This window comes from Gasterosteus aculeatus, chromosome 7 (assembly GCF_964276395.1).
Source record: "Gasterosteus aculeatus chromosome 7, fGasAcu3.hap1.1, whole genome shotgun sequence".
NCBI lineage: Eukaryota > Metazoa > Chordata > Actinopteri > Perciformes > Gasterosteidae > Gasterosteus > Gasterosteus aculeatus.
Genome location: NC_135694.1, coordinates 29,906,973 through 29,929,942, shown reverse-complemented (window position 1 = coordinate 29,929,942; position 22,970 = coordinate 29,906,973). Strand labels below are relative to the sequence as shown.

At 48.2% G+C, this 22,970-nt stretch overlaps 1 protein-coding gene across 4 annotated transcripts in view; it reads left to right on the top strand.

Moving 5' to 3' along the window:
* LOC120822435 (polypeptide N-acetylgalactosaminyltransferase 10) overlaps positions 1-22,970 on the top strand; it is a 31,741-nt gene that overhangs the window by 3,955 nt on the left and 4,816 nt on the right. For 2 of the 4 annotated variants that reach the window (XM_040182131.2, XM_078106904.1), the window contains exons 2-8: positions 3,403-3,505; positions 5,423-5,561; positions 7,371-7,537; positions 16,360-16,545; positions 17,191-17,374; positions 19,880-19,997; positions 22,378-22,485. In XM_040182131.2, the coding sequence (XP_040038065.1) occupies positions 3,403-3,505; positions 5,423-5,561; positions 7,371-7,537; positions 16,360-16,545; positions 17,191-17,374; positions 19,880-19,997; positions 22,378-22,485 (1,005 nt within the window). Of the gene's footprint in view, positions 1-3,402; positions 3,506-5,422; positions 5,562-7,370; positions 7,538-16,359; positions 16,612-17,190; positions 17,375-19,879; positions 19,998-22,377; positions 22,486-22,970 lie in introns of all 4 variants that reach the window. The other 2 variants (XM_040182129.2, XM_040182130.2) reach the window with 1 other exon arrangement.

Below are 22,970 nucleotides of genomic sequence, written 5' to 3'. Positions count from 1 at the left end.
AGAGTCCGGCGCCCTCCTCCTGGTCTTTACCCTTTGGTTAATCTTTGCTTTGATTCAGCGGCGGGAGCTTCTGCCGTCCAGGTGACCCCAGCGCTTCGTATTCCCACAGCAACCCGGCGGTGTGCGAGCGGAACGTCTGGTACCGTCCTTCCTGCCGTCCCTCCTGCTCGCCGGGACTCTGGATAATGACTCCTTTCGGGAGACTAGGGGGGGGGGGTCTGCATCGCCGCAGCTAACGTCTCGCTCTGACAGCGCAGTCGGGCGGACGTCTGGAGGCATTTGCATGTGAATCACAGAAAACCCAAACGGCGCATTTCAATGGCGTGTGCTATAATGCCGCTCTGTTTAGGGGGGGGGGGGGGGGAGTCATGAGCGGTGGGTCATGCATCTCCCCGGTCAGAAGATGCGGGCGTTTCATGTTCTCACAGGAGGTCGCAGGGGATTGGTGAGCTTGACTTGAAGGGCTGAAGGTGGAGGAGGAAGAGCAGAGGGTGAGGTGGGATGAGAAAGACAGGTAATTGTGTCTCTGGGGGGGTCCAGGTGGATCTGTTTGTGATCTGAGAGAACAGGAAGGAAGGAAGGAAGGAAGGGGAGGTGCAGGGGGGGGAATGAAACAGAGGCCTTCTCTTCTCACTCTGAGCTTCTGTCGGCTGTGAGCGCGGTGAGAGGAAGCAGAAAAGAGAAGCGTTGACCCCAGGAGGTCGGACTCGTCCTCCTCCTCCTCGGAGAACAAACGGGCCGCTCGGTTCTTATCAGGCTTACTGCTCTGCTGGTAATGCCAGCTTCCCCCCCCCCGTGCCAAGCGAAAAGGAGCCCAACAGCAGTCCCCGATCTGCCCGTGGTGACGCCTCGTCTTTGTGCAGCACAACAGACCTGGAAGCAGCGGAAAATGGGGGGGAAAAAGCGGCTGCTTAAAGGGAAACTACTTTCAAGGCCGATGTTAAATTTGAACATTTGCAACACAAATCAAGATAAATATTTGAACATTTTTGTAATTTTTCATTACATTTTTGTCGACTTAGTCCCCCCTATGCTCGGTAATGCAGCGCAAAGCGATGAAATACACAGAATACGGCGCGAGAGCAACGCAAACCCCTTTCTGATATAGTCTCTAAAGTCGTAGCATCAGAGGCTGGACGGCTTCCACCACACGTGCAAAAAACCTCACAGGTTTACCAGTATGCTTTAATGGGAAGGTCATCGGGCACAAGGGAGACTTCACTGGCATTCTCTTCTGATTTTGCTGTCACATCTTTCTCCGAAGAAGAGCTCCTCTTGTGCCATAACACCGTACATCCATTGAAGAATAAAGCCGCTGCAACAAAGCCCGCTGAGGTAACTCCGAAAAAGATAACGCCTCAAAGGTTAGCCCTGGCATTTCCTTTCATTGTGCTGAGCTTTTCATTGGTTTTTTCAGGTGTTGAAGACCTTTTCAAGTCTGCGACAGGTGCGGCGTGCACGGCCTTTTCAGAAGCCAGTGGGAGAGGGCGAAATAGGATAACAGTAAATAATGATGGAGGACATCTTCTCCTAAGCAGCTGCAGGTGTATGATTGCTTGGCGCCGCCTTAGTTAGCTTTAAATCCTTGCATGACACAAATAAGCATCGTAACCATGAGTTTCTGGTCTCGGCCGCTGGTTTCAAGTCTCCTTCAATACACCTTGATGTTCATTCAGTAAATGATCGCCAATGATCTGCTGCTTTGTTCTACGTGTGTTAGAGCTCGGGATTTTTACCGCCGCCAGGGGGGCCGACGCTTTGTAGGCTGCAAACATTCGATGAATAGATGGCTTTGTCTTTGGGGGAGGCTACGTGAACGTTAATTAGTGATCACTCAGGTGAAATTGGACGCCACCCTCTCCCTCGCTGTCGTTCTCTCTCTCTCTCTCTCTCGCTGCGTTCAGCCCGAATGTTTTGGCTGATAAAGTATGAATTCCTTCGCGGCGTGTCTGAAAACAGCGCTTTGTAATTAATGACGGAGCAGTTGATGGAGATGAAACACGGCCCGCGCGGTTCCTGGCGTAGCTCCCGTCACGCCCTATTAGCCACTTTCACGCCACACCTTGAATATTGATGGAGCTGAAAAGTGGCCGGGGGCAGGAAACGCCTCCGTTGTCCGTGGCGACGGCCGTTAGGGAGGCGTGAGGCGTGAGGAAGGGACGCGGGCAGAATGATGAGAATGACGGAGTTTTACCGTCTCCATCTTCTCACCGGTGAGTCTTTACAATTGGAATACGATGTTTTATTTTAGCCTTCGGAGGAAGAAATTCGTTTTGGGCTCTTCGATACATTTTTTTCTTCTTTTTTCGTTGCAGAAAGGCGGCTCTCAAACATCCCCTTCATATTCCGAGGGACTGACCCCAAAATACAATTTAGCACAATACGAAACACTGCTGCACTCGCGATTGCTTCTATTAGACTTTTCAGTGCGGGGGTGATGCTGAGTGGAAATACGTTCAAAGTGAACTGCATTCTATCAAACTGAAATAAAACAATATGCATCATGTCCCACATACATTATATTTAAATCAAATTAAGAAAGATCCACAGGAAAAACAACCGAGATGATTTTATCAAAGGTAAATCCTGTTTCACACAGTAAAGGCTACCTTGGATACCTGTGGAAAGTCGAGCGGCATTGTGACCGGAGGCAGCCGACACATTTCACCCGTGTGCGCACACACACACGCGCGTGCTCCCGTCACACGTCGCGCTTGCTTGTTTGCCGGCGCCGTGGCATCAGCTAACAGCCGGCTTAATGGCATTCCACGCAGTCAGACGCGCCGTTTGTATTAACGGCATTTACTAATTGCATCCTCCCATGGAGCTAATTGATTTATCATTGTGCTGTGATCCCATAATATCCTCCGAGTCACAGAAAGTAATTTCTTAAAGCAGAGGAAATTTCATAAATGGCTGTATTGAATTTAAATGCTGAGTAGAGAATAATAGCTTTGTTGATGAGGGTGTGCAGCGAGGCGTGTACGTCTGTGCATGTGTGTCGGAGCAGTGGAGCTGAATGTCATAAAAAATAGAAAGAGGTTTTCCACCCTTTGTGTAAAACCCCGGCTGTTAGCGGGGCACTTTAAGGAGAAAAACATAACCGTGCGGCTTTCGGCTCACAGCCAAGAGGAAAATGAAGTGACGTTAAGTGGGATTCTGCACAAGTTTGTGTGTTCGTTGTAAAAGATTAATTGCAGCTCTTTTTTTTTTTCTTTCTTTTTTCTTCTATTCTGGCATTTGCAATTCATGGCTTAGATTATATGGCTTCTTATGCATCACATTTGTATTATTTATCTTGATTTTAAGCATCTTGAATGTGCAGATCTCGTGTATCCGACTCGTGGTCTCCGGACAGCTTAAACGGCGGAGGCCTAAACGTGTGCCTGTGTGCCCTTGCAGGGGTCGAACCAGGCGAGGAAGGTCGCCCACGTGGGACCGGACGGCGTGCGGCGGACGGACTGGCACGACTACGAAGCGATGAGGAGAGACGCCGCTCGCTCAGGTGGGTCCTCGCTCTTTGCTGAGCCACAACTCGTTCCCTCCGGGTGGAATCGTCTCCCTTTGAAAAGAGGTGCGAATCCATGCTGAGTTCATTCCAGCGGTTTGTAGATACACTCAGTCGATCTGCTACTCAAGGCTTCGATTCGGCCTCACGCCTTTGAGTGGGAAACAAACCCTTGTCTGTTTTTCTTTCACAAGCGCTACTGAATTTGCCTTTTTATTAATTCATATGAAGATCATTTTTCATGGTGCGCACAAGAACCATTGAGGCTTTTAGGCTGTGCAGACAACCTCTTAACAGCGGATTGAATTGCGCGAACTGCGTTTTAGGTTTGGATGTAAGCAGCTGCAGCTGTTCTGCAGGGGCGGTTTTAAAGGTACAGAATGGCCTATATTCAAAAATGATAGCGAGAAAACACGCTGCTCAAAGAGAAAGTGACTTTAGATTAATAAAAAGGAAACGGGGACACAAACCCACTCTTCTATCGATGGAGCAGAGGTGTTTAGTTCCTGGGAATGAGCATCACAAAGCACCTGGTCTCACATCTCCACCCGGGCTTGTGAGACCCCTGGATTTTTTCACCTCCTGCTGTAAAATAAAGTTTTGTATTTTCTGATTTTAAGAAAGTGGGACTACAAAATTCACTTTTTCTTGCCAAGCGGCAATGAGAAAAGCGCGCGCGTCGGGCTTTGAGACACAGGAGCTGCAGAGCAATATGTGGTATGAATGTGGGACACAGCTGGGGCGAGAATGTCCCAGCATGCAGTAATGGTGGAAGGCAAAGTGGGAGACGGTCAACAACCAAACCTGCCTGGAGCTCTTCACATGCCGGCAGGAGGAACGTGCGCACCGTGCAAATGAAAACACTTGGTCGATTTCAGTCCGCAGGAAAAAAACAAAATAATCTGTAATTCACTCAGAAACAAATCTTATGGTTGGATGGCTTTGAAATCTCTCTTACGGTTCAGGTTTGAACAACCACGAGGAACAAAATAAGCAAAATATGTGGGTTTATTATTCGAGTTTATCTCTGAAGAGCGTTATTTTTTTTGTACAGTTGGTACCTCCAGGAATGTGGAAAGATCATCTCTAATGAAACCAGGCGGCTCACTTCAATGTGACGCTCCCTGACTGTAGATAAGCCTCCGCGCGCCTTTGTGCGTTTGTGTGGCGAGCGTTGATGAGCGGTTAATGAAACACGCGGCCCGGTGTAATTTGATGCACTGCTGAAATGAGTTGGATTGTTTGTGCGTTTGGAGGAGCGTTGGAGTGATTACGTGCGTGCTTGTGTGTACGTGTCTCACATCTAGACAGTGCCACACAGCACATGGACAGGTGTGTGTGTGTGTGTGTGTGTGTGTGTGTGTGTATAATCTGTCTCAGTCCTGATCGCAGATGATTGGTTGATTAACTGGAAGCTTATTGGTTTATTTTCCCTTAAAGTGATTTTTCACCAGCTCGTTCCAGCCTTGAATTGGAATATTTTCTTGCTTTTTTAAATGATCTTAAACTAAATTGGTTTGGCTGTTGGACAAAAAAAGCCACTTTGGATTCGGAAAACATTTTCTTTTTACTATTTCCTGACGATTGACAGTTTAATCAGGAAAACCACCAGCAGATTAAGCCTTAAAATGACTTAGCGTGTATAGTTTGGTGTTTTCGTCTGCCAGAGAGAAAGTATCATAAAGGTATCAGAATATCATAATACCCTTACCTGACATTTCTGCACAAACACCTGGAAGCCTCCGTCCTTTTGTCCTCTCGGGGTTCACAATCAGCGAGGTGAACAATCGGCATATTTAAATACAGACTGATGTACAGTGTTTGGGTCCACATGCATGTTTCTGAGATGGATTCAGGGTTAATGGAGCGCCACTGACCCGTGTGTGTGTGTGTGTGTGTGTGTGTGTGTTGCAGGCAACGGTGAGCAGGGGAAACCGTTTCCTCTGTCGGAAAGTGACCGGGCGGACCAGGCCTACAGGGAGAACGGCTTCAACATCTACATCAGCAACCAGATCTCCCTCAATCGCTCCGTCCCCGACATCCGGCACGCAAAGTGAGTCCCGCGTGGGTACGCCGGTGTTTGTGTGCGTCCTCCGGGGACCTTAAATCTCACAACCGGGCGTGTCAGTGTGAATAAATGTGATGTCCTGAAAATGTATAGAAAGAGGACTTTGTGTCCGTCGGTCCTGCCGTGTGTGTGAAAGGCCCGGATTGAGACCGTTTCATTGCCTTGAACCGTTCGATCCGGATCTGGTGGAAAAAACATTTCAGTAAAATGTGGATATTAAAGCCCCTGACTGCCACCTGTGCATTTGTCTACATGGGCTTCATTCATCGATAATTACAGCTGCATCACAAAATAGGGACAAAAAGACCCTTTTTATATAATTTAGAGAGCAGGGACATTTCAATAGTGGTATTGTAGAAGGCCTTAAGTCCCAGTTTTTCTTTTGGCGGCCTGGCGAGCTCTCGTCTGACTCTTGAACCTTCCCTTTCTTTGTGTGGAAAGCCGCTTCGAACGCTTTCCCACCGCCAGTTCGCCCACAAGGATTGGTTTCTTTTCTTGTCCAAACCGACGCCTTTGAAAGCATTTACTTCCTTGACCCGTACACATCTCTTTGCTGTGACCCGCCTGCGCCGATGGGAATAATTACTCCGGAACGCCTGGAAGTAACCAGGTACTAGTCGACAGTCCGCTGCCCGATGCCCGATCGAATCCAGTCATTCATTTGAAACCTTCGCGCAAACGGCAGTTCTTTTAAGAAGCTCAGAAAAGGCACAATTATTAGTCAAGTCTGGAGTTCCTTTGGGTCCATCTTCATCAAGCCTTTTGGATGCAGATCAATGCAATGACTCAGCATATCAATACCACAATAAAAAGAACATTTCAGATATAAAGCAATACGAGACTGTTTGGAACATATCGTGATAAACAATTCTGTTGTCTATTTATCTTATATCCATACTTATATCTGTCTGTGCGCATTTCTTATTTCTTTTTAATTTAACTTTGGTTCTATTTATTTTGCACTTGCAGTTGATACAATATGATTAAATGAGATGAAATATTTATTCCACAGAGCAAAATGCAAAAATAGATTTAATCATGTACTTAATTCAACATTAAGTACATTGTACATTGTTGAATATTGATTGTGAGCGCCGGGGGCAGCGTCTCCCACCTGGTGATTGGCGTGCTGCCGGGGCCTCAGAGGCAGCCGGTCGCACGCCCACGACCGACACATTTGATTTCTGCACGCTGACAAGATTTAAATAAAACACACACACACACACACACACACAGAGGAATTGGACAAGGTTTGTTAAGAGTCACCAGTCGACTGCCTCACCGATCACCCGGACCGTCTCACAGCGTTCACATTTGAATGAGTAACAGGCGGGCCGATGTTCAACACGGGCGCTGATGGACTGACACGGCTCGCTACACCCGGCTCCGCCCCCCCCACCCCCCCACCATGCGTCGCTCTCCATCAGCGAGCGGGCCGTGATTAGCTGCCATGCAGAGTTATGTGGGTGTAGTGCTAAAACGTCCTTTGCATTTTCACTTCACCCCGCCAGCAATATTCAGAGCGTTTCACTGAAAACAGCATGTTTTGAAGAATGTGATCATCTGTGTTTTTTTTTAATTATTATTGTTATTTTTATGCAAGACAGTTTGGCATCAAAACCAAAGAGATTTATGTATGAAATGTGAAGGCCTGTTTAGAACAGCCTTTGTTTTTCTCTCTGAAATGCAGTTTTCTCTGCAAAACCATCAGATGAAATGGCTTGAATGGTGCTTTCGGGGAAACACGCGTTAGGGGTTTTATTTGCGTACTTCCTTTTTCCCTTTTTTCTGCAGCTGCAAACGGAAGCTGTACGCGGAGAAGCTGCCCAACACCAGCATCATCATCCCGTTCCACAACGAGGGCTGGTCCTCGCTGCTGAGGACCGTCCACAGCGTGCTCAACCGCTCGCCGCCGCAGCTCCTCGCCGAGGTCATCCTGGTCGACGACTTCAGCGACAAAGGTGCACGACGACGCGCACCTCCGAGTGTGTGTTGCTTCCCTCAATTTCTAAATCCTGTAGTGGCATTTCGATGCATATACAATACATACACATATCATTTAAAAAAAAATATCCATACCGTTTAGTTGCATTTATATAAATGACATCGGTAAAGTGGGCCTGAACGACAGTGGTTTACTTTTAAAAGATCATTTTGGTCGATTGTTTTGAATGCACACATCTCCGGTTGTGGGTGAGACCAATTGGAGAGGATTTCAGACACCTGATGCTGTGCAAATGTCCTCTTGTTTCTTCACTTGCGAAAACTGTAAAGAGGTTATTGAGGAATGATGAGCTGATCTCAGACCTCTTCACACTTGGCCTCCTAAAGCCGGCCTGTGTAAACCTCCTCAAAGAACTCACTGTTACCCGGCAACTGGAAAGCAGAATCGTCTTTCAAAAGCATGTGAAGAATAATTTAAACTACTCAATTTGAAGATTATTGAAATGAAGCCTCTTCCTGCGATCCGAATGTATATTTCTGTCTTCGTTTAATCAAAAACACGCTTTGGTCGAAGCGGAAAGGCTCTCATTGTGCCTCGGATTATTCCCAGTGATGATCTCTCATTTACTCCAAAAGAAAACCTTCATGTTTTATTATAATCGGTTCATACAGTGAGAAATGAGCCAAAGGTTGTCTGAGAGTATGAAAGGTTCTCATGTGATGTTTTCACGTGTCATTGGGCCCATTGAGCCCTGTGACGGGCGACTCGATCCTCCACCTCGGTCCTATTCTACCTTTAAAGCTGCTTAAGATAAAAATAGTGTTCTCATCCACTTGAGGCTAAACTGCATTAGAATGACACGTGTGTCTTTTCATGAATCGCGTCTTGACCTGTGAACCTGAAAACGGAGTAGAACATGGACTCATTCTTCAGAAATGATTCAAGATTGGAGAGCAGTTTATTTGTGTGTGTGTGTGTGTGTTGCTGCGTCTCAGTACCCCAACAAACCTCTTCGTGCCATCAGTCTGCATTGAGCAGACGAGGTAGTTGCCGCTTTGTACGGAGGTATAATCGCATCTTGCCAAACAAAAAGACTTCTGTTTTTTTGTTTGTGTACCGTTCCGGTCCGATCCGTGCAGCCCCGCGGGCCTTTTGTTTCTCCGCGGCATTGTTGTGCGTCTCTTTGTGTGCGTTTTTCTTTGTCTCTCACTCTGCATTTTACCAGCTCTCTCCGTCACGGCCCCCCCCGCTGTCCGGACGGTAATGAGACGTTCCCGCCGCCCCCGGACTCGCTTAGAGGTTTGGCGCCCATCGCGGCTCGGAGGACAGAGAGGACGGAGCCGCAGCTTTCTGCCAGCGAGGCCGGATACAAAGCGAAGAATCCACACGGAATCACAGCTCCCTTTTAGTTGTGTCGTATTAATGGTGTTTTCCACCAGTTAGAAGTCTACCGAAGGAAAAGGAAATTAGGGATGTGCACGGGGGGGGGGGGGGGGGGGGGGAAGCGGCTTGAGCAAGCGTCCAATCAATGGGTCCCAGAAGACGCACCATTAACCCGCCAACCTCATTCTTCAAACGCAAGCTGTTGTGTCCACGAATCCAGAGGAAGAAGAAACCTTCGTTTTTCCTGTTTTTCCTCTGCCGCCTCGCGTCCCCCGTTGGCGCCGCCCTCCGAAACGAAAGGAATGAGTCCGGCTTCAATCAAGCCGTCGGAGACGCGAGGACAAAGTCCACCTCGGGTTGGTTTCCGGTCTCCGGTGGAGTGTCGGAGGGGAATAGTGCGGGACGGCTTTTCTGTGCAGAGGACGACAAATCCACGTTGAGCATTGAACCCTCGGGTAGTAAATTAGGGAGCGAGTGCATTACGGAGGAGTGGGGAAGTCATTTATTATGAAGTGTGGTTTAAGTGGGCTTCATTTATAGTGCACACATTGATTTAAAATAAATAATTCCCTGTAGGACAATGAAAAGAGGAGAAGGAAGAGTTTGCCTGTGTGTTTCTATTCGTGCGTACTTCATTTTGAGAAACAAAACATCACTTAAACATCTACGTCAACTGGCCGCCAACGCGAGACATTCACCCAGTTTGTGTCCCCCTTTAAGGAACATTTTACGTCCAACATTACGGGAACTACAACATGTTCCTAACCAGGTGGTTCGTTTAGCATGAATTCCATATTTTTAAGTACGTTCACGTTTGTCCCATCGTTTGACAATCGCCCAAATATGTCCATGTGTGAGGGAAACGTCCAGATGGATCATTCAAAACGATGGATTGTGTGCATTTCATCCTTTTTGGATCAACAAGGGGAGGCGCCCGACTCAGCTGGTTCTCCTTCTCCTTTCCTCGGCCCTCCTGACGCCCGGTTCAGCTCGCTGCGCTCGGCTGCACACGTCACGCGCCAGTTACACCGGAAGTCATTACGAGGACCTCGTTTAAACAGCACGAGGTTACGTTACACATGTTGTAATTAAATAAAATGACCTCCCTTTTCTTGTGTTAATGTGGTCCGAGAGGATCCAGACGGTGTTGTTGAATGACAGCATATTTCACTCCTTCACACGTGTTCGCTGGATGTTGGAGGTGACATTAATTAAAAGAGAACGCTACGGCAACCCGGTCCGCCAAAGTTTTCTGTTTTCCGAAGGATAAAGCAAACGTCCGAGCGGCGCTCAGGAGATGTGCACCGACTCCGTCTCTTTCACGCGAGCCACGGATGAGTTCCAAAGGACCGTGTTTGTGTTAAAGCGCCTATTCTCATTTAAACACGAGTTCACAGTTTTGTTTTGTCATTCTTCGGATTGCACTGATCTCTCCTACAATCGTCGTCCCATCTTCGCCCGAAATTGCTTTGCGTTGTTGACTGCAGGCTTTGTGATGTCGCTGACAGTTGGCGTCGGCCTGTGGTGCGTTCGCACGCTGTTAGAAGCTCCATTCTGCTCACGGGGCACGTTGTCTTTCTTCTTGTTCCAAAGCAAAGTGATGTCGTTCGACAGGACGAGGCCGCTCTGACAATTTGACCGGACTTAACTTTCCTTTTTTAAATTTGAACACGAGAAGCGTGGAGATCGAAAACATTCCCTGATGTGCAAGTGAACAATGAATATATTTGCAAAAGCTGTTTCTAAATAACAGCCAATGTGTCCTTGGGAGACGTTAATCACCACAACGCTGTACCCATGTTTTGTAATGTATAAGCCCCCCTCCCCCAATTCCAAGTTAAAACAAATTAATCCCCCGTCTGTACGCGCGATCATTTGGATTTTTTCCGTTGATTTTTTTCCCCAAAATCGTAGCCAGCAGCCTCCTGGTCGGCTCACTCCGGTAGCCGCCGCTGTAGTGTAAACTCGCCTGTGGCAGCTTGATTTATTGCTTTCCTATTTCCAGCTCCCCATCGGGATCAGTCGGGCAAATGGCTGCCCCACTTCATCTCAAATAAAGAGGGGGTCTGCACACTGCTATTATGCACAGGGACCTCTGATGTATTTCCAGGCCGACGTAGATCCCTCTTGGCGTTGGGCGAGCGCGGCTCCCGGCAGGTGTTTGCACGGCCCCCCCCCCGAACCCGACGCGACCACGGGGTCCGCTGCTAATTGTGCAGAAATAAGGGTCTCGCATTCTGGAGGCAGAAAGATTTCCACTGTGTCGTTTCAAAAGAGAATGGTGGATTGAATACGTGCTCCTGTTTACTGATGGCGAAGCTAACGTCGTTTCTGCAGCTAAATGAATGAATACCACGAGCAAATTTTGACATTTGCTTTAGTGGGAAGCCGATGGAGTGACTAAATGTTTAAGTATGCATCTTCAGGGGAATAATAATATTTAGTCTAATGTACATTTCTCATGATACCTCGTGAAGGAAACCTTTAAATCCGCAGTGATGAATGAATATTCAAATGCAGCAAATGTCAAAGCAATCCGCCTCGCGGTGAGAATCTAGCGCTGCAGCGAAGCGTCTGTTATTGATGGACAGCCTGACAGACAGGACTCTTGACCAAGTCACATCACTATCTCAGCCCATTAGCTGGGGAAAAAAACGGTGGCATCTGCTGTTTAAAAAAAAAAGAAAAGAAAAAAGGTACCGTTCACACGTTTCTAATTGGTACCTAATGCTGATTTAATTTCAAGAAAGTTGTAATGATGATCGAGCCGCTCCGGCTGCCTGGGGGATTGTCTGTCAGCAGCACAGAGCTACTTTAAAAAGTCTTATCGACACCGACGGCCTTAACGTCTGCGTGATGGATCGGTTCAGGGAGAATGCGCCGTTTACGAGAAGATGGCGGGACAATTTGTGGAACGGAATACGATGGAAGAGGAAAGCAATGCAGAGCGAGACTGAACAAAGTTCAGCATGTTTATTCATTCATTCTGTGTGTGTGTGTGTGTGTGTTGTATGTGACTACGGCTGCAGGGAGATAATGAGATAATGGCGCTGGGTGAAGTGTGACGGAGAGACGAGGGAGAGAGCGATATGAAGAGGGAGGTTGAGAGGGAGACAGACGACGGAGGACAAAAGGAGCTAATTAAGTGTTCCCTATTTAGAGACGTTGAGCCGTCAGTGGGAGCTGATCGATCCCAACTCAAAGTTGTCTTCTGTAGCCATGGCGATGCGTTTACTGGCCTCCGCTTTAAGCCGTGAACTAGAAAAACGTCGCCATTGAGCTTCATTTAAAAGCCAACGAGCAAATTCCCGTTTTTTTGCTTTTTTTAATGCATTTGTTACTGGCTAATAATCTTGGCTCTGGGTTCAGGATGGAAAGCGCTATTACAACAGCAACTAACGTGCATCTTAAGGGGAGGTGGAAAGCGAGACGGAGCGGGTTCGCGTGGTGCTCCTCGATGCCTCTCCCAAAAAGGCAAAGAGGATATTCCCTCGACGCCTTTTGGATGCTGCGCTTCCAAAAGGGGAAATCAGAGAGACCGATCACGCTTTGTGAGCGTCGACAGTAAACACACGCTGGAGAGGCAAAGGCCGGACACTCTGGGGGGCATCTTGAGGTTTTATCCGATTACAAGACGAACAACAGATGTTGCAAACAATTTAAACAGCTGTGTGGTTTGGGACTGATGTTTCATTTATTACCTGCGCTGCAGTGCAGTTGTAGAGGATTGACGTGAGTCAGTACTGCCACAAGATTTTTGTTGCAAACCTTCACTTTTGATCTTGATGGTTCGATGCGGTTGTACCCAGATTTCACCAGAGAGATTTACATGAATCACAAAGGTTTCAGGTTTCACTCAGTCAGTTGTAATATAGTTAGCAACCATTTTTTCCCCCCCTACAATATGTTAATTCATTTGTATTCTTTTCTTCGTCACTTTGTCCATTCTTTTGGTCATGCATATTTATTTCTTGTGCAGTTTTGGAAAAAGCTTATATTTATAAGGGGATTTAATGATCACTGCCAGTCTAAAGTAAGATGCACACTCTGTGACGGAGCTGCTATTCTCGGGGTATTGAGGGACGGGCACCTCCTTGTTTGTAGGTGTAAGACACTTTCCAGGTGGCACAACATGTGCACCTCACACATCAGAAGAGCTCAGTGGAAACCTTCTCAAAGAGGAGAACCCTCTGGATCTGACCCTCTGCCTCCACGGGCAGGACACACTAGAACCTCCCTGTGAGTGAGCGTGAGGTAGAAAAGCGAAGGGCTGTGACTGCAGACCTTTCAAACAGAGCTGGAACCTCACGTCTTCAAGAGCTTTCGACGCCCACCGAACCAGTGGACCAGACGGCCTCATCTCATTGTACACCGTCATGAGTTGTGCCCTTGAAATGTCTCCCGTGTCCCGTTGTTTCTTTGTTGGTTTTCCCCCCATTTTTCTACAAATTCTGGGGAGATTAATGTCAAGGGGATGTTTGCTTCGTTGACCTCCGGATCTGCAGATGATGTGGTTTTTTGCCGTCTTTGCCACCTCCGGGCGCGTGTGAATGTCTCTCCCGGGGGCCTCGGTTTCCGACCGAATGGGTGAGAAGCGAGACTGATCACTGCCAACATCTGCAGTAATGGAATGTCGTCGCACCGTCACGGTAAAGGAACGGACCAAATGACAGCAAGCGGCCCGTGTACGCTGTCGCCTCACAATGCCGCAAACACTGACCTACAAGGAGCCCAGTCACTCCCCTGATTTTAAACCAATCAAAATGCGAGCGGCTGCAGGAATTGACGGCGTGTAATGGAGTTCACGGGGGCATTTGAATATTTAGCCGAGGGAATAAGCGAGCGGCTCCAGTCGTTGGTGGCGTGCCAGAGCATCATTTGGATTAATCCACCGCCCTGGAAAAACAAAAGACGGGGGGCCGCCACACGGCACACTGAGCCGATGCGGATGATTTGTCTTAAAGCATTTGGGTGGATGCGGTTTATTCGTGGTGGAGATTTACCCGTTTTATAGTGCGTGAGTTTGTTTTGACCTTCGTTCATGAAGCTTAAAGAATTTCATGCACTGGCCCATTTAAAGGGTTATTTAAAGATTGGAATATGTAACAATGGTATTCAATTCAAGGTCTCTGCAGCGCTGTGTCAGCACAAAAGACGTCATTATGGGATGAGGAGAAAAAAACACAGTTTTTCTTTCATAACCAATCCCCAATGTCATGGAACGTGCCAATCCCAGGAAGCAGTGACCTGCGCCTGTAAATATGGTCGGGAGGCTGGTAGAAATCCCTTTAATCGACGGGGGAGACTAACATGCTTTCGGTATTAAAGTGGCTGCCATGTGGTAAAAGACCACATCGTAAACTAAAAATAACATCTGATCAAATGACGTCTTTAATGAACACAGACATTTTGACGAGGGCCAGAGGCGAGCTGCCTTCCCTTTCATCCGCCAAACGCTAATTCAGGTCTGAGTACGCCGCCGCCGCGGCAGATGAAAGCGCGCCGCGGCGTCCGCTGGAGGAAATGAGTGAGCAACGTACTGCAGGCGTGCGGAAGAAAGAAAGTGGCGGATGGGTTACTGGGGAATTCAGATGGAGCATGAGAGCGCGTGCGTGTGTGTGTATATAGTTCAATTTTTAATCACCATCCTGCTGCACGGAGAGCGACTCACCCTGGTCCACGCCGGAGACGTGACCCCCCCCCCCGACCCCCCGACACCCGCGACGCCTCAACCCTCCGATCTCCTCTGCTCCAAATTCTAATAAAGACCAACGTGTTTGCCGACATCAGCTCGCTCTCATTAGCCTGATTAATTGCCTCCTTTTGCTCTTGGTAAACATCTCGAGCGGTATTCCAATTTATTCAGCGAAAATTAACCAATCATAATTAAACGCTGCGATCTCTCCCCCCCCCCTCCCCCCTCTCACCTCCCTTCGCACGCGGGGGTTGAGCGCCCGCTCGATTGAGTTTGCGCCGCGTTCCGGTCGTTAGCGGGGTGGCGTGAGGGGCGGCTCGGGGCCCGTAATGGTCAGTTTCTTAATGGGTTGATTTACTGCGGGAGGCGCTCGCCTTTTTCCGCACAGTTGGGCGCCGACCTTTCGCGCGCCCTCGTCGCAATGTCACACGTCACGGCGGGCGGGTCGGCGGCGCAATAAACACGGTATTGGAGCATAAAGATGGCTGACCTTCGGGGCCCAGAGGGCCTCCACGGTGGAGGGATCGTAACTGGGGTTCGATACAGAGGAAGTAATGAAATGAGGGAAAACGGCATCATGTGCGGGTGTTTAACTGGAGAAGGGAGAGAGAGAAATGAGCCACCGGGAGAAGAGAGCACAGTTTCAATGAAAGGGAAGATGGAGGCTTGGATGTCACCGCGTCTACTGCACTACAGAGAAGCGAGAGGGGGAACGAGTCCTGCCACATCTTTCCCGTTGCCCTCGTGTAAAAGATCCCTCCGCATTCCAACATTTCCTGTGAAACTAGAACGGACGTAACAGTGAGCTGTAACCTTGACGATGATCGCCGCGTGACGAGACTTCACAACCTAGAGACCTTTCAGAGGACGTATGGATTTGTGAGTAGTCTCCTGAAGTGCTTGACCTTCTCTCGCAGGAAGCTCGCAATGTTGGCAAATGGTTTTGCTTCCACATCCCTGCTTGCACGTTGACGTTTTAGTGTCTTTCTATCAATTTGTAATTTTTTTTTTGTTTTTGTTACTCTGCACAAAACAAAAGGTATGATGAAAGGAAAAAAACAAACTCGTGTCTATGTTTTAACCTCCTTTGGGATTATTACTATTTAAACACTAAAGGCTCTTATCCTCTGATATTAGATGAGTGGTAAAAAAAAGAAAAACGCTTGGAGCCTCATCCCCTACACACAAACCCTACTTTGGCTTTTAAGGCAAACATTCCAAATACACAATAGAGAAACGAGTTCAAAAATAAGTTGTTTCAAAGAGTTCGTCGGAGAATTGTGTCTCTTAACAAAAAACACACCCTCACAGCTCAAATCCTCAATGATCCTTCGACCAAATATTACCAAGCTGAAGTGAGAATAGTGATCCATGACTTAGACAGAAGGGTGTTGTCATCGTCCATGATGGCTGCTGTGAGTCGGTTTAAAATGGGATAAACTGTGTTGCATCTGGAGCATCCAAACAGCCACCGATCGGCATTAAACAAGCAAAGCGAAGTTCACCGTCAACAGATTCAATAAACGACAAAGCTTTGTGCTCGTGAAAGGCAATTTTCATGTCCCAGCGGTTGACTCAACCCCCCCTCTCCACCCTCCCTGTTATCTTTCCAAAAGCATTCTAAGAAACCAAGTAAATTACTGCTGTCGATGTCTCAGGCTGAGGGAACGCAAATGATACCACTTAACTGAACGGTCCTTGACGGCACCAAACATGACACTGACAAACCCCCCTCCCTTCCCCTCCCTTCTCCCCTGCAGAGCACCTGAAGGGGGCCCTGGAGGAGTACATGACGCGGATGCCGAAGGTTCGCGTCCTGAGGACCAGGAAGAGGGAGGGGCTCATCAGGACGCGCCTGCTGGGGGCCGCCGCCGCCAAAGGGGAAGTCATCACCTTCCTGGACTCCCACTGTGAGGCCAACGCCAACTGGCTGCCTCCGCTGCTGGGTGAGCGACGCCAAAACCGCCCGCCCACAACTTCGGCATTGCCCGCATCAGCCGTACATCCGTTAGGTAACAATTGAGCTTTCCTCAACTAATGCGTCACTGGCCATCGGGGGCGGGGGGGGGGGGGGGGGGTTCGATAGGTTGATTGGCAGAAAAGAACGTGGCGTAAATTACCTTTTCGGTTCGGTTCGCGCCTCCACAGGGAGCTTCAAACTTCCGGCGCTGCGCGTCGCCATTTGGGTTCAGTCACAGCACTTTACCACTTTAAAGGAGGCCCTGACAAATCGATGGGTGGCATTGAAATGACAAGCGTGTAATAATTAATGGTATAGAATTTTAAAAGCAAAGCCGGGAAAAAGAAAAATGCTTTTAAGCAGACGTCCCTTACCGGGAAAATATTCACACGTTGAGCTCAGAAACTCTACCAGAAATAAATGATTCAAAGAGTTTTAGAGCTGTACTTTTCATACAGTGTTATTGAGTCGACACCCTTTTGTGGCGGTGGAAGAAGGGCATTGTGCACAAAAACACACGAGCGCACACTTACACTCTTTCTTCTTGGGCGCCCATTGACTTCCTCCATCACCACTGTAAAAATACGCATTTTCTGGGACCGAACTATGCGCTCGTGTCCGTGCCTCTCAGACCGCATCGCCCAGAACAGGAAGACCATCGTGTGTCCGATGATCGACGTGATCGACCACGACAACTTCGGCTACGACACGCAGGCGGGGGACGCCATGCGGGGGGCGTTCGACTGGGAGATGTACTACAAGCGGATACCCATCCCTCCGGAGCTGCAGAGTGACGATCCCAGCGAGCCTTTCGAGTGAGTCACTGCGCTGCACTTTCTACGATGCTCCCGATCTTCCACTTCGCCCCTTAAACCGGCACGATTGTTGCAAATTCTTGGAAATGAGTTTGGACGTACACGGGATCGTGTCCCCCCCCCAAGCAGCCCGCGCTGCAGTGCTCCTCCAACTGTAGACACTGTGTCAACAGATGAATTAAACATCGGGGCGCAGTGGTTCTCCTGCTTACAGCCACACTGTTGTACCACATCCCCTTACAGGAGCCGAAGGTCCATTTGCGATTCTCTTTATACATAAACATGTATAAACCTGCATGCGGTAGACTTAAGGTCAGTGACGCTGGGCCGACGCAATGCTGCAGACGGCCAATTAAACCACCTGACCCTCCCCCCTGTCGCCTCTGGTCAAGGGCGTCTGTGGGAGGGTTGAATGGAGGAAGAAGTGCAGGCCGGACTTACTCGGGGGGGAAAACAAAGTATCACCAGTTGAGCAATTGGTTGGAAATGACATTTTAATTACAGTGATTAAAGCCTCACAATAGGTCTGTTTTTGTAACTGCAATATCAGATTTCTTAATTAACACGACACACAAAAGCCAGTTCCCGAGGCTGGTTGTACTCCTTTGCAATTTATGCAAAATCCAAAACCTGACTGCAGAACCCAGCCAATGAGAATCAAGCTCACTGCACACACTTACATTTGTAATAAATCTCATTTTGTTTCCTCTGATGGAACTGAAAGCTGGTCGTGTTATGCAGGACAAAAGCAAAGCATGAAACATGGATAGTTCACTGGGCTAAAAACGTTTGACTTGTTGCTTAAGGAAGTTGGTACATTTCGGTATCTCATGGCCAGCATGTAAACATGCAAACCTGTAATTGGTTGAAATGCACTTATTGTAAGTCGCTTTGGACAAAATGACACGTGACGTAATTGGAAATGATAACCGGTTCATTACTCGGCAAACGAAGGCAATAGTTCAGCACTGCATCCAAGAGACCCGCCCAAAAATAACCATTTCCCCAACTCCAAACTGTTGATACCTCCATTACATCGAGAAAACGTGGCAGCGTCGTTTGGACTGAGCGACACAAACGCGTTGAAAGACAAAAAGCCAAAGGAGAATCTCGCAGGGACGTACGCGGGTGTTTGCACCGTTACCGCTGCCAGCGGATTCCTGTCATCCTTTCCCGCCCTCAGAGAGGCAAAAGCCTCTGAAGCCCGGCTGTTATCGCCACGGGAACTCGTGTCTGCGCTCACAGCTCGTGAGGCGTGGGGGGGGCCCCCCCGGAGCGGGAGGAGGGGGGAGGGGGGGGGGGGGTAAAGGAGCCGTTTAACCGATCCTCCTCAGGGGACGACCTCCGGCGACGGCGGGCGACCTGCCGGCTTTCCCCCCCCCCGCCTCCCCCGCCCTCTGCTTGATGGGAAAAGCTTGTAACTATGACAACCTGGTGCATCCAGCAAGCCGCTTATCGCGATACGTCTGGGTCAAAGGTGGGCTTCACGAGTTTTTGATCTGATTAATATCGGTGTGACGTGACATGGGGGTTTAGAGAAAGGCACGCCGGGCCTATTAGCGAGGAAATCAAATGTAGCCGTGTCGCTGCACCTGCCGCCCCAATTTGTCTGCCTCAGGTGCGCGGCGGCTACAATCGGGGGACGCGCTAACGAGCGCCGCACTCAGCGGGCACGTCACTGGAGAAGGAAAGCCGCGGTGCTCCGAGGGGGTTAATTGGTTCCTGCGCTCGTCTGTGCATCTTCATTACCTGCTGAGAAACACAGGAACTCTTGACTATTCCGACTCTTTTCGTCGTTGTCGTTTTTAACGACGAAGGCCGGAAGGTTTCGCCCACATTGTGGATTTAGAGCCGTTACTGTGAGAACCAGTGTTGGCAAGAAACACAATAATGTCCATAATTAACAACTTCAGTGCAGTCTACTCTTCTGCCCGCCGTTTATATGCTCGGCTTGTTCTTATTGCTTCGCCAATATATCGCGCATGCGTCATCCAGTGAACATATTAACATTGATTCTATTCAGCCCTTTATTCACATATCTTGACCCTTTTTTGCCATGTGTAGCTACCTCTGATGCAACGGTTGTATTAGCTGTTTGCTTTTGAGTTGGATTTGGTACATAATGAGATCTGCACTCTGGTGAAGCCAGCAAATTGGACAAGAAGAAATTGGACATAATTTCTCCTCATAGCTCACCGTCTTTATTCAAACAAAACATCACGCCAATTATTTCCTTCTCCTTTTGAATAGCAAACAGACTTTTCTAAATCTTTTCTCTTTGACGGATTGTTTCAAGTATCATTTTCCGCAAATAATTCCTTTTAATTTCACAACGATTATATTATATTAACCATGTAATGAGCGTCTGGAGGCGAGGGGCCTCTTTTCTGAGCTGTTTTTCTGTCAGTTGTGAAGTGGAAAGTGTGTAAAACTCTTTAGTTTTGGGTTCAGCTTTTGTACAAAATGTACTGCAAGTGGTGTGTGTGTGTTTTGCGCGTCCTTCAGGTCCCCCGTGATGGCAGGTGGACTTTTTGCTATAGACAGGAAGTGGTTCTGGGAGCTCGGAGGATACGACACGGGTCTGGAGATCTGGGGAGGAGAACAGTACGAGATCTCCTTCAAGGTAAAAGTGATGAAATCTTAAATGCTCATGTTGTCCTCGTTTGAAGAGGATATTTGGGGGAATTTACTCCTCTAGACAATCATAATTTTGCCTGTTGTCATTGCATCAGGGTCACACATGTATTCATAATAAGACACGTTGAATGCAACCATCCTGTTTTATGTCCATCACATCTTTGTTTCTGGTCTTGCACGAGACATCTGACGGTGTCCTTTTGATCAGATCAGATCTGCTTTAACATATTTTACCGTCGCCCTTTTAGAAGTTGGGGGTTGTTGACAGCACGCACCTCTTCAAGTTAGCCGAAGAACGGCTAAGGAGTCTTTTTCGCGTATTTTGGGATCTTGCAAACGCATTTCCAACAGCGGCGGAAAGAAACCCACGGCCTCTTTCTTCCTCGTGTGATGTTGGGCGTAGTTTAAACATTTGAAATCCCAAATATAAATGAATTCCCACATCTCCCAAAAGCACCTTGACCACTGTGCAGTGAAAAGGATAAATCCACTTTAACCTTAGAATATAAAGGATAACCGTGACCTTCGGTGGTTTCCAAGGTGAGGATTCCCTCTATTTAAAGCTGACTCAGGGCTGAGCCCTTACAATTAAATTTAGTTTTGAAGCTTTTCACCTCATTTAGATAGTGGCTGAGATAACTTCCCAAACCGGCGTTAAATTGAGCTATCAGGACGTGGCTGTGCCTCTTTACCCTCCTCCATGCACGCCGATATTCAATTTGCCTTCTTTTTTCACCAAGATCCCCATCAGCTGATACAGAAGAGACGGCCCGTCTCCTCCGTAACGGTAACAACGCCGATCCTTACAAGCGCACAGCCGGGGCCACATGTGAAACCGCTGCTGAGGTCGCGACCTCACACGACCTCACACGCCAAGCAAGGTGATGGAGCGAGGCGTGCACTGTGGGTGCAGTGCAGGATGTAGTCTCACTTATGTTAACGCGTGTTGTCACTGGAGGCAGAAATAATTGAACATCCATCAGTGGAGCTACACAAAGTAGATATTCCGTGAGGAAGGAAAGAAAGAAAAATAAATCGCATGATTTTTTTTGAAAGTTTCACGTCTTGCTCAGTGTTTTGCTTCATATGCTCACGACCAACCGGCCTGGGGACACAAAGAGGGACCTTAATCTGTAATCGGTTCTAATCTAAAGTGCACTTTAAAGTCAGTCGTTGAGCTTGACGCATTACATTCCTGTTCTTCTGCCTGAGTTTTCCTGCATTGCCGCCAGCTTTGGTTCGGCCATTACTATTCAAGTAGTGGAAGGTGGAAGCAAACGGAACACAGGAGCCACTGACATACGGCATCTACTATTTTATTTATTCAAAACAGACCAACAGAGGCAACTCAAGTTTTACTTGCCGTTTTAGTCCTTGCTGGGTTTTGTCCGGCAGCGATATGTTCGGAGAAGTCGTATTGATAAAAGTTTTTAATGAAGTAGAAAATAAAATAATAGAAAAATACCAAAACGTACTTGTTTTTTCTTCCTTCCTTTCTATTTTTATACGGATCTGAGCTGTTGTTTTTCGCTGTCATTTCAATAGTAAATGTACAGTATGAACAAAGTGGGCGGGACACCTGAAAATGCACTGAAGTCAAAGTGAAGTGAGATGATTGCCGGTTGACGGGACTTTGACGAATCCCTTCACACCCCCTGTGAACTCTGCACGGCCGCACACCTCGAAATCACATATAAAAGACGCTCGCGTTGCATTTTTCCTTTCAATGTTCTCAAACTCCCGGCAGTTGGAGCCCGCCTCTAACCTTCAAATAGCTCACGTCTTGTTAAAGGACGTGACAAGTTGTCGTTGCTGTTTTCTTCGTCGTAGTCTTGGGATTAAAACGAGGAGCCGGTTATCGGAGATTGACAAGAGAAAGCAAAATAAACAAGATGAAACAACATTAAAAGGAAGGTTTTTAATTAAAAATAGCACATCAAGGTGCTTAAAAGGATGAAATGTTATCGTACGACTACAATATTTCAAAGAGACTGCATGCGTGGTTTCCCTGGAGAGCCCTTTTGTTTCCAGTGTCCGTCGTCTCTCCCTCATCTGCTCATTTTAAACCTCGTACACTCTGCCGGTGAGTTCCTCCAATCTGACCCTGCTGATTTCAGGTCACCATCATAATCAGCTTTAGGCGTCTTCTCTCCTCCCAGGACTCATGAACCTGTTAGAATCACTGCGCCTCTTTTACGCTTAGCCATCACTCTCCTCTTCATTTCCTTGATCGTCTCCTTCCTTCACCTTCCTCCTACCTTTCCACGGCCTGCTGTCTTTGCAATTTAAGACGGACAAAGCTTCCGTGCACAAAAGGGATCCATCTGATGAAAGGGATTCTTCCCCTCGTGTGTGCGTCTCTGCAGGTGTGGATGTGTGGCGGCCGCATGGAGGACATCCCCTGCTCCCGGGTAGGACACATCTACAGGAAGTACGTCCCCTACAAAGTCCCCGGTGGGATCAGCTTGGCGAAGGTAAGAGACTTTGATCCAGGAGATCAGATGTTCTGCATTCCGGGAGGGTCCGACACAGCGGTACGGTGTCGGCGCCGACACGTCACTCCACTCCAATTCATACGTTCACCGTCGTCTCTTCTGACCAAGGTCTGTCCGGTATCCACCAGCAGCCTCGGGGGAGTGGGGGGAAACTGACGGTCCTGAATTTGCATGAAGTACTTTTCGTCGTTCGACTTAAACTGCAGTCGTTGACACCAACGTACACGGTCGGCTGTAATTCGGTGGGCCCAAATTGCTCTTTTTAAAAAGCCGCAGCAGAGCAGCTCTTTGTTGCAGAGTCAATAAATGGATGCCGCCGTCGCAGCAGACTCCCAGAGAACAGTTATGTTCACAAAACAGTCCCAATGTGCTTCCACCAGATCCTCCGCGCTGCCGGGGAACGAGGGACTCGCTGCTCATTTGTGGGAGGCTCACAGACATTCTGGCGGTAGGCCGCTCGGTGA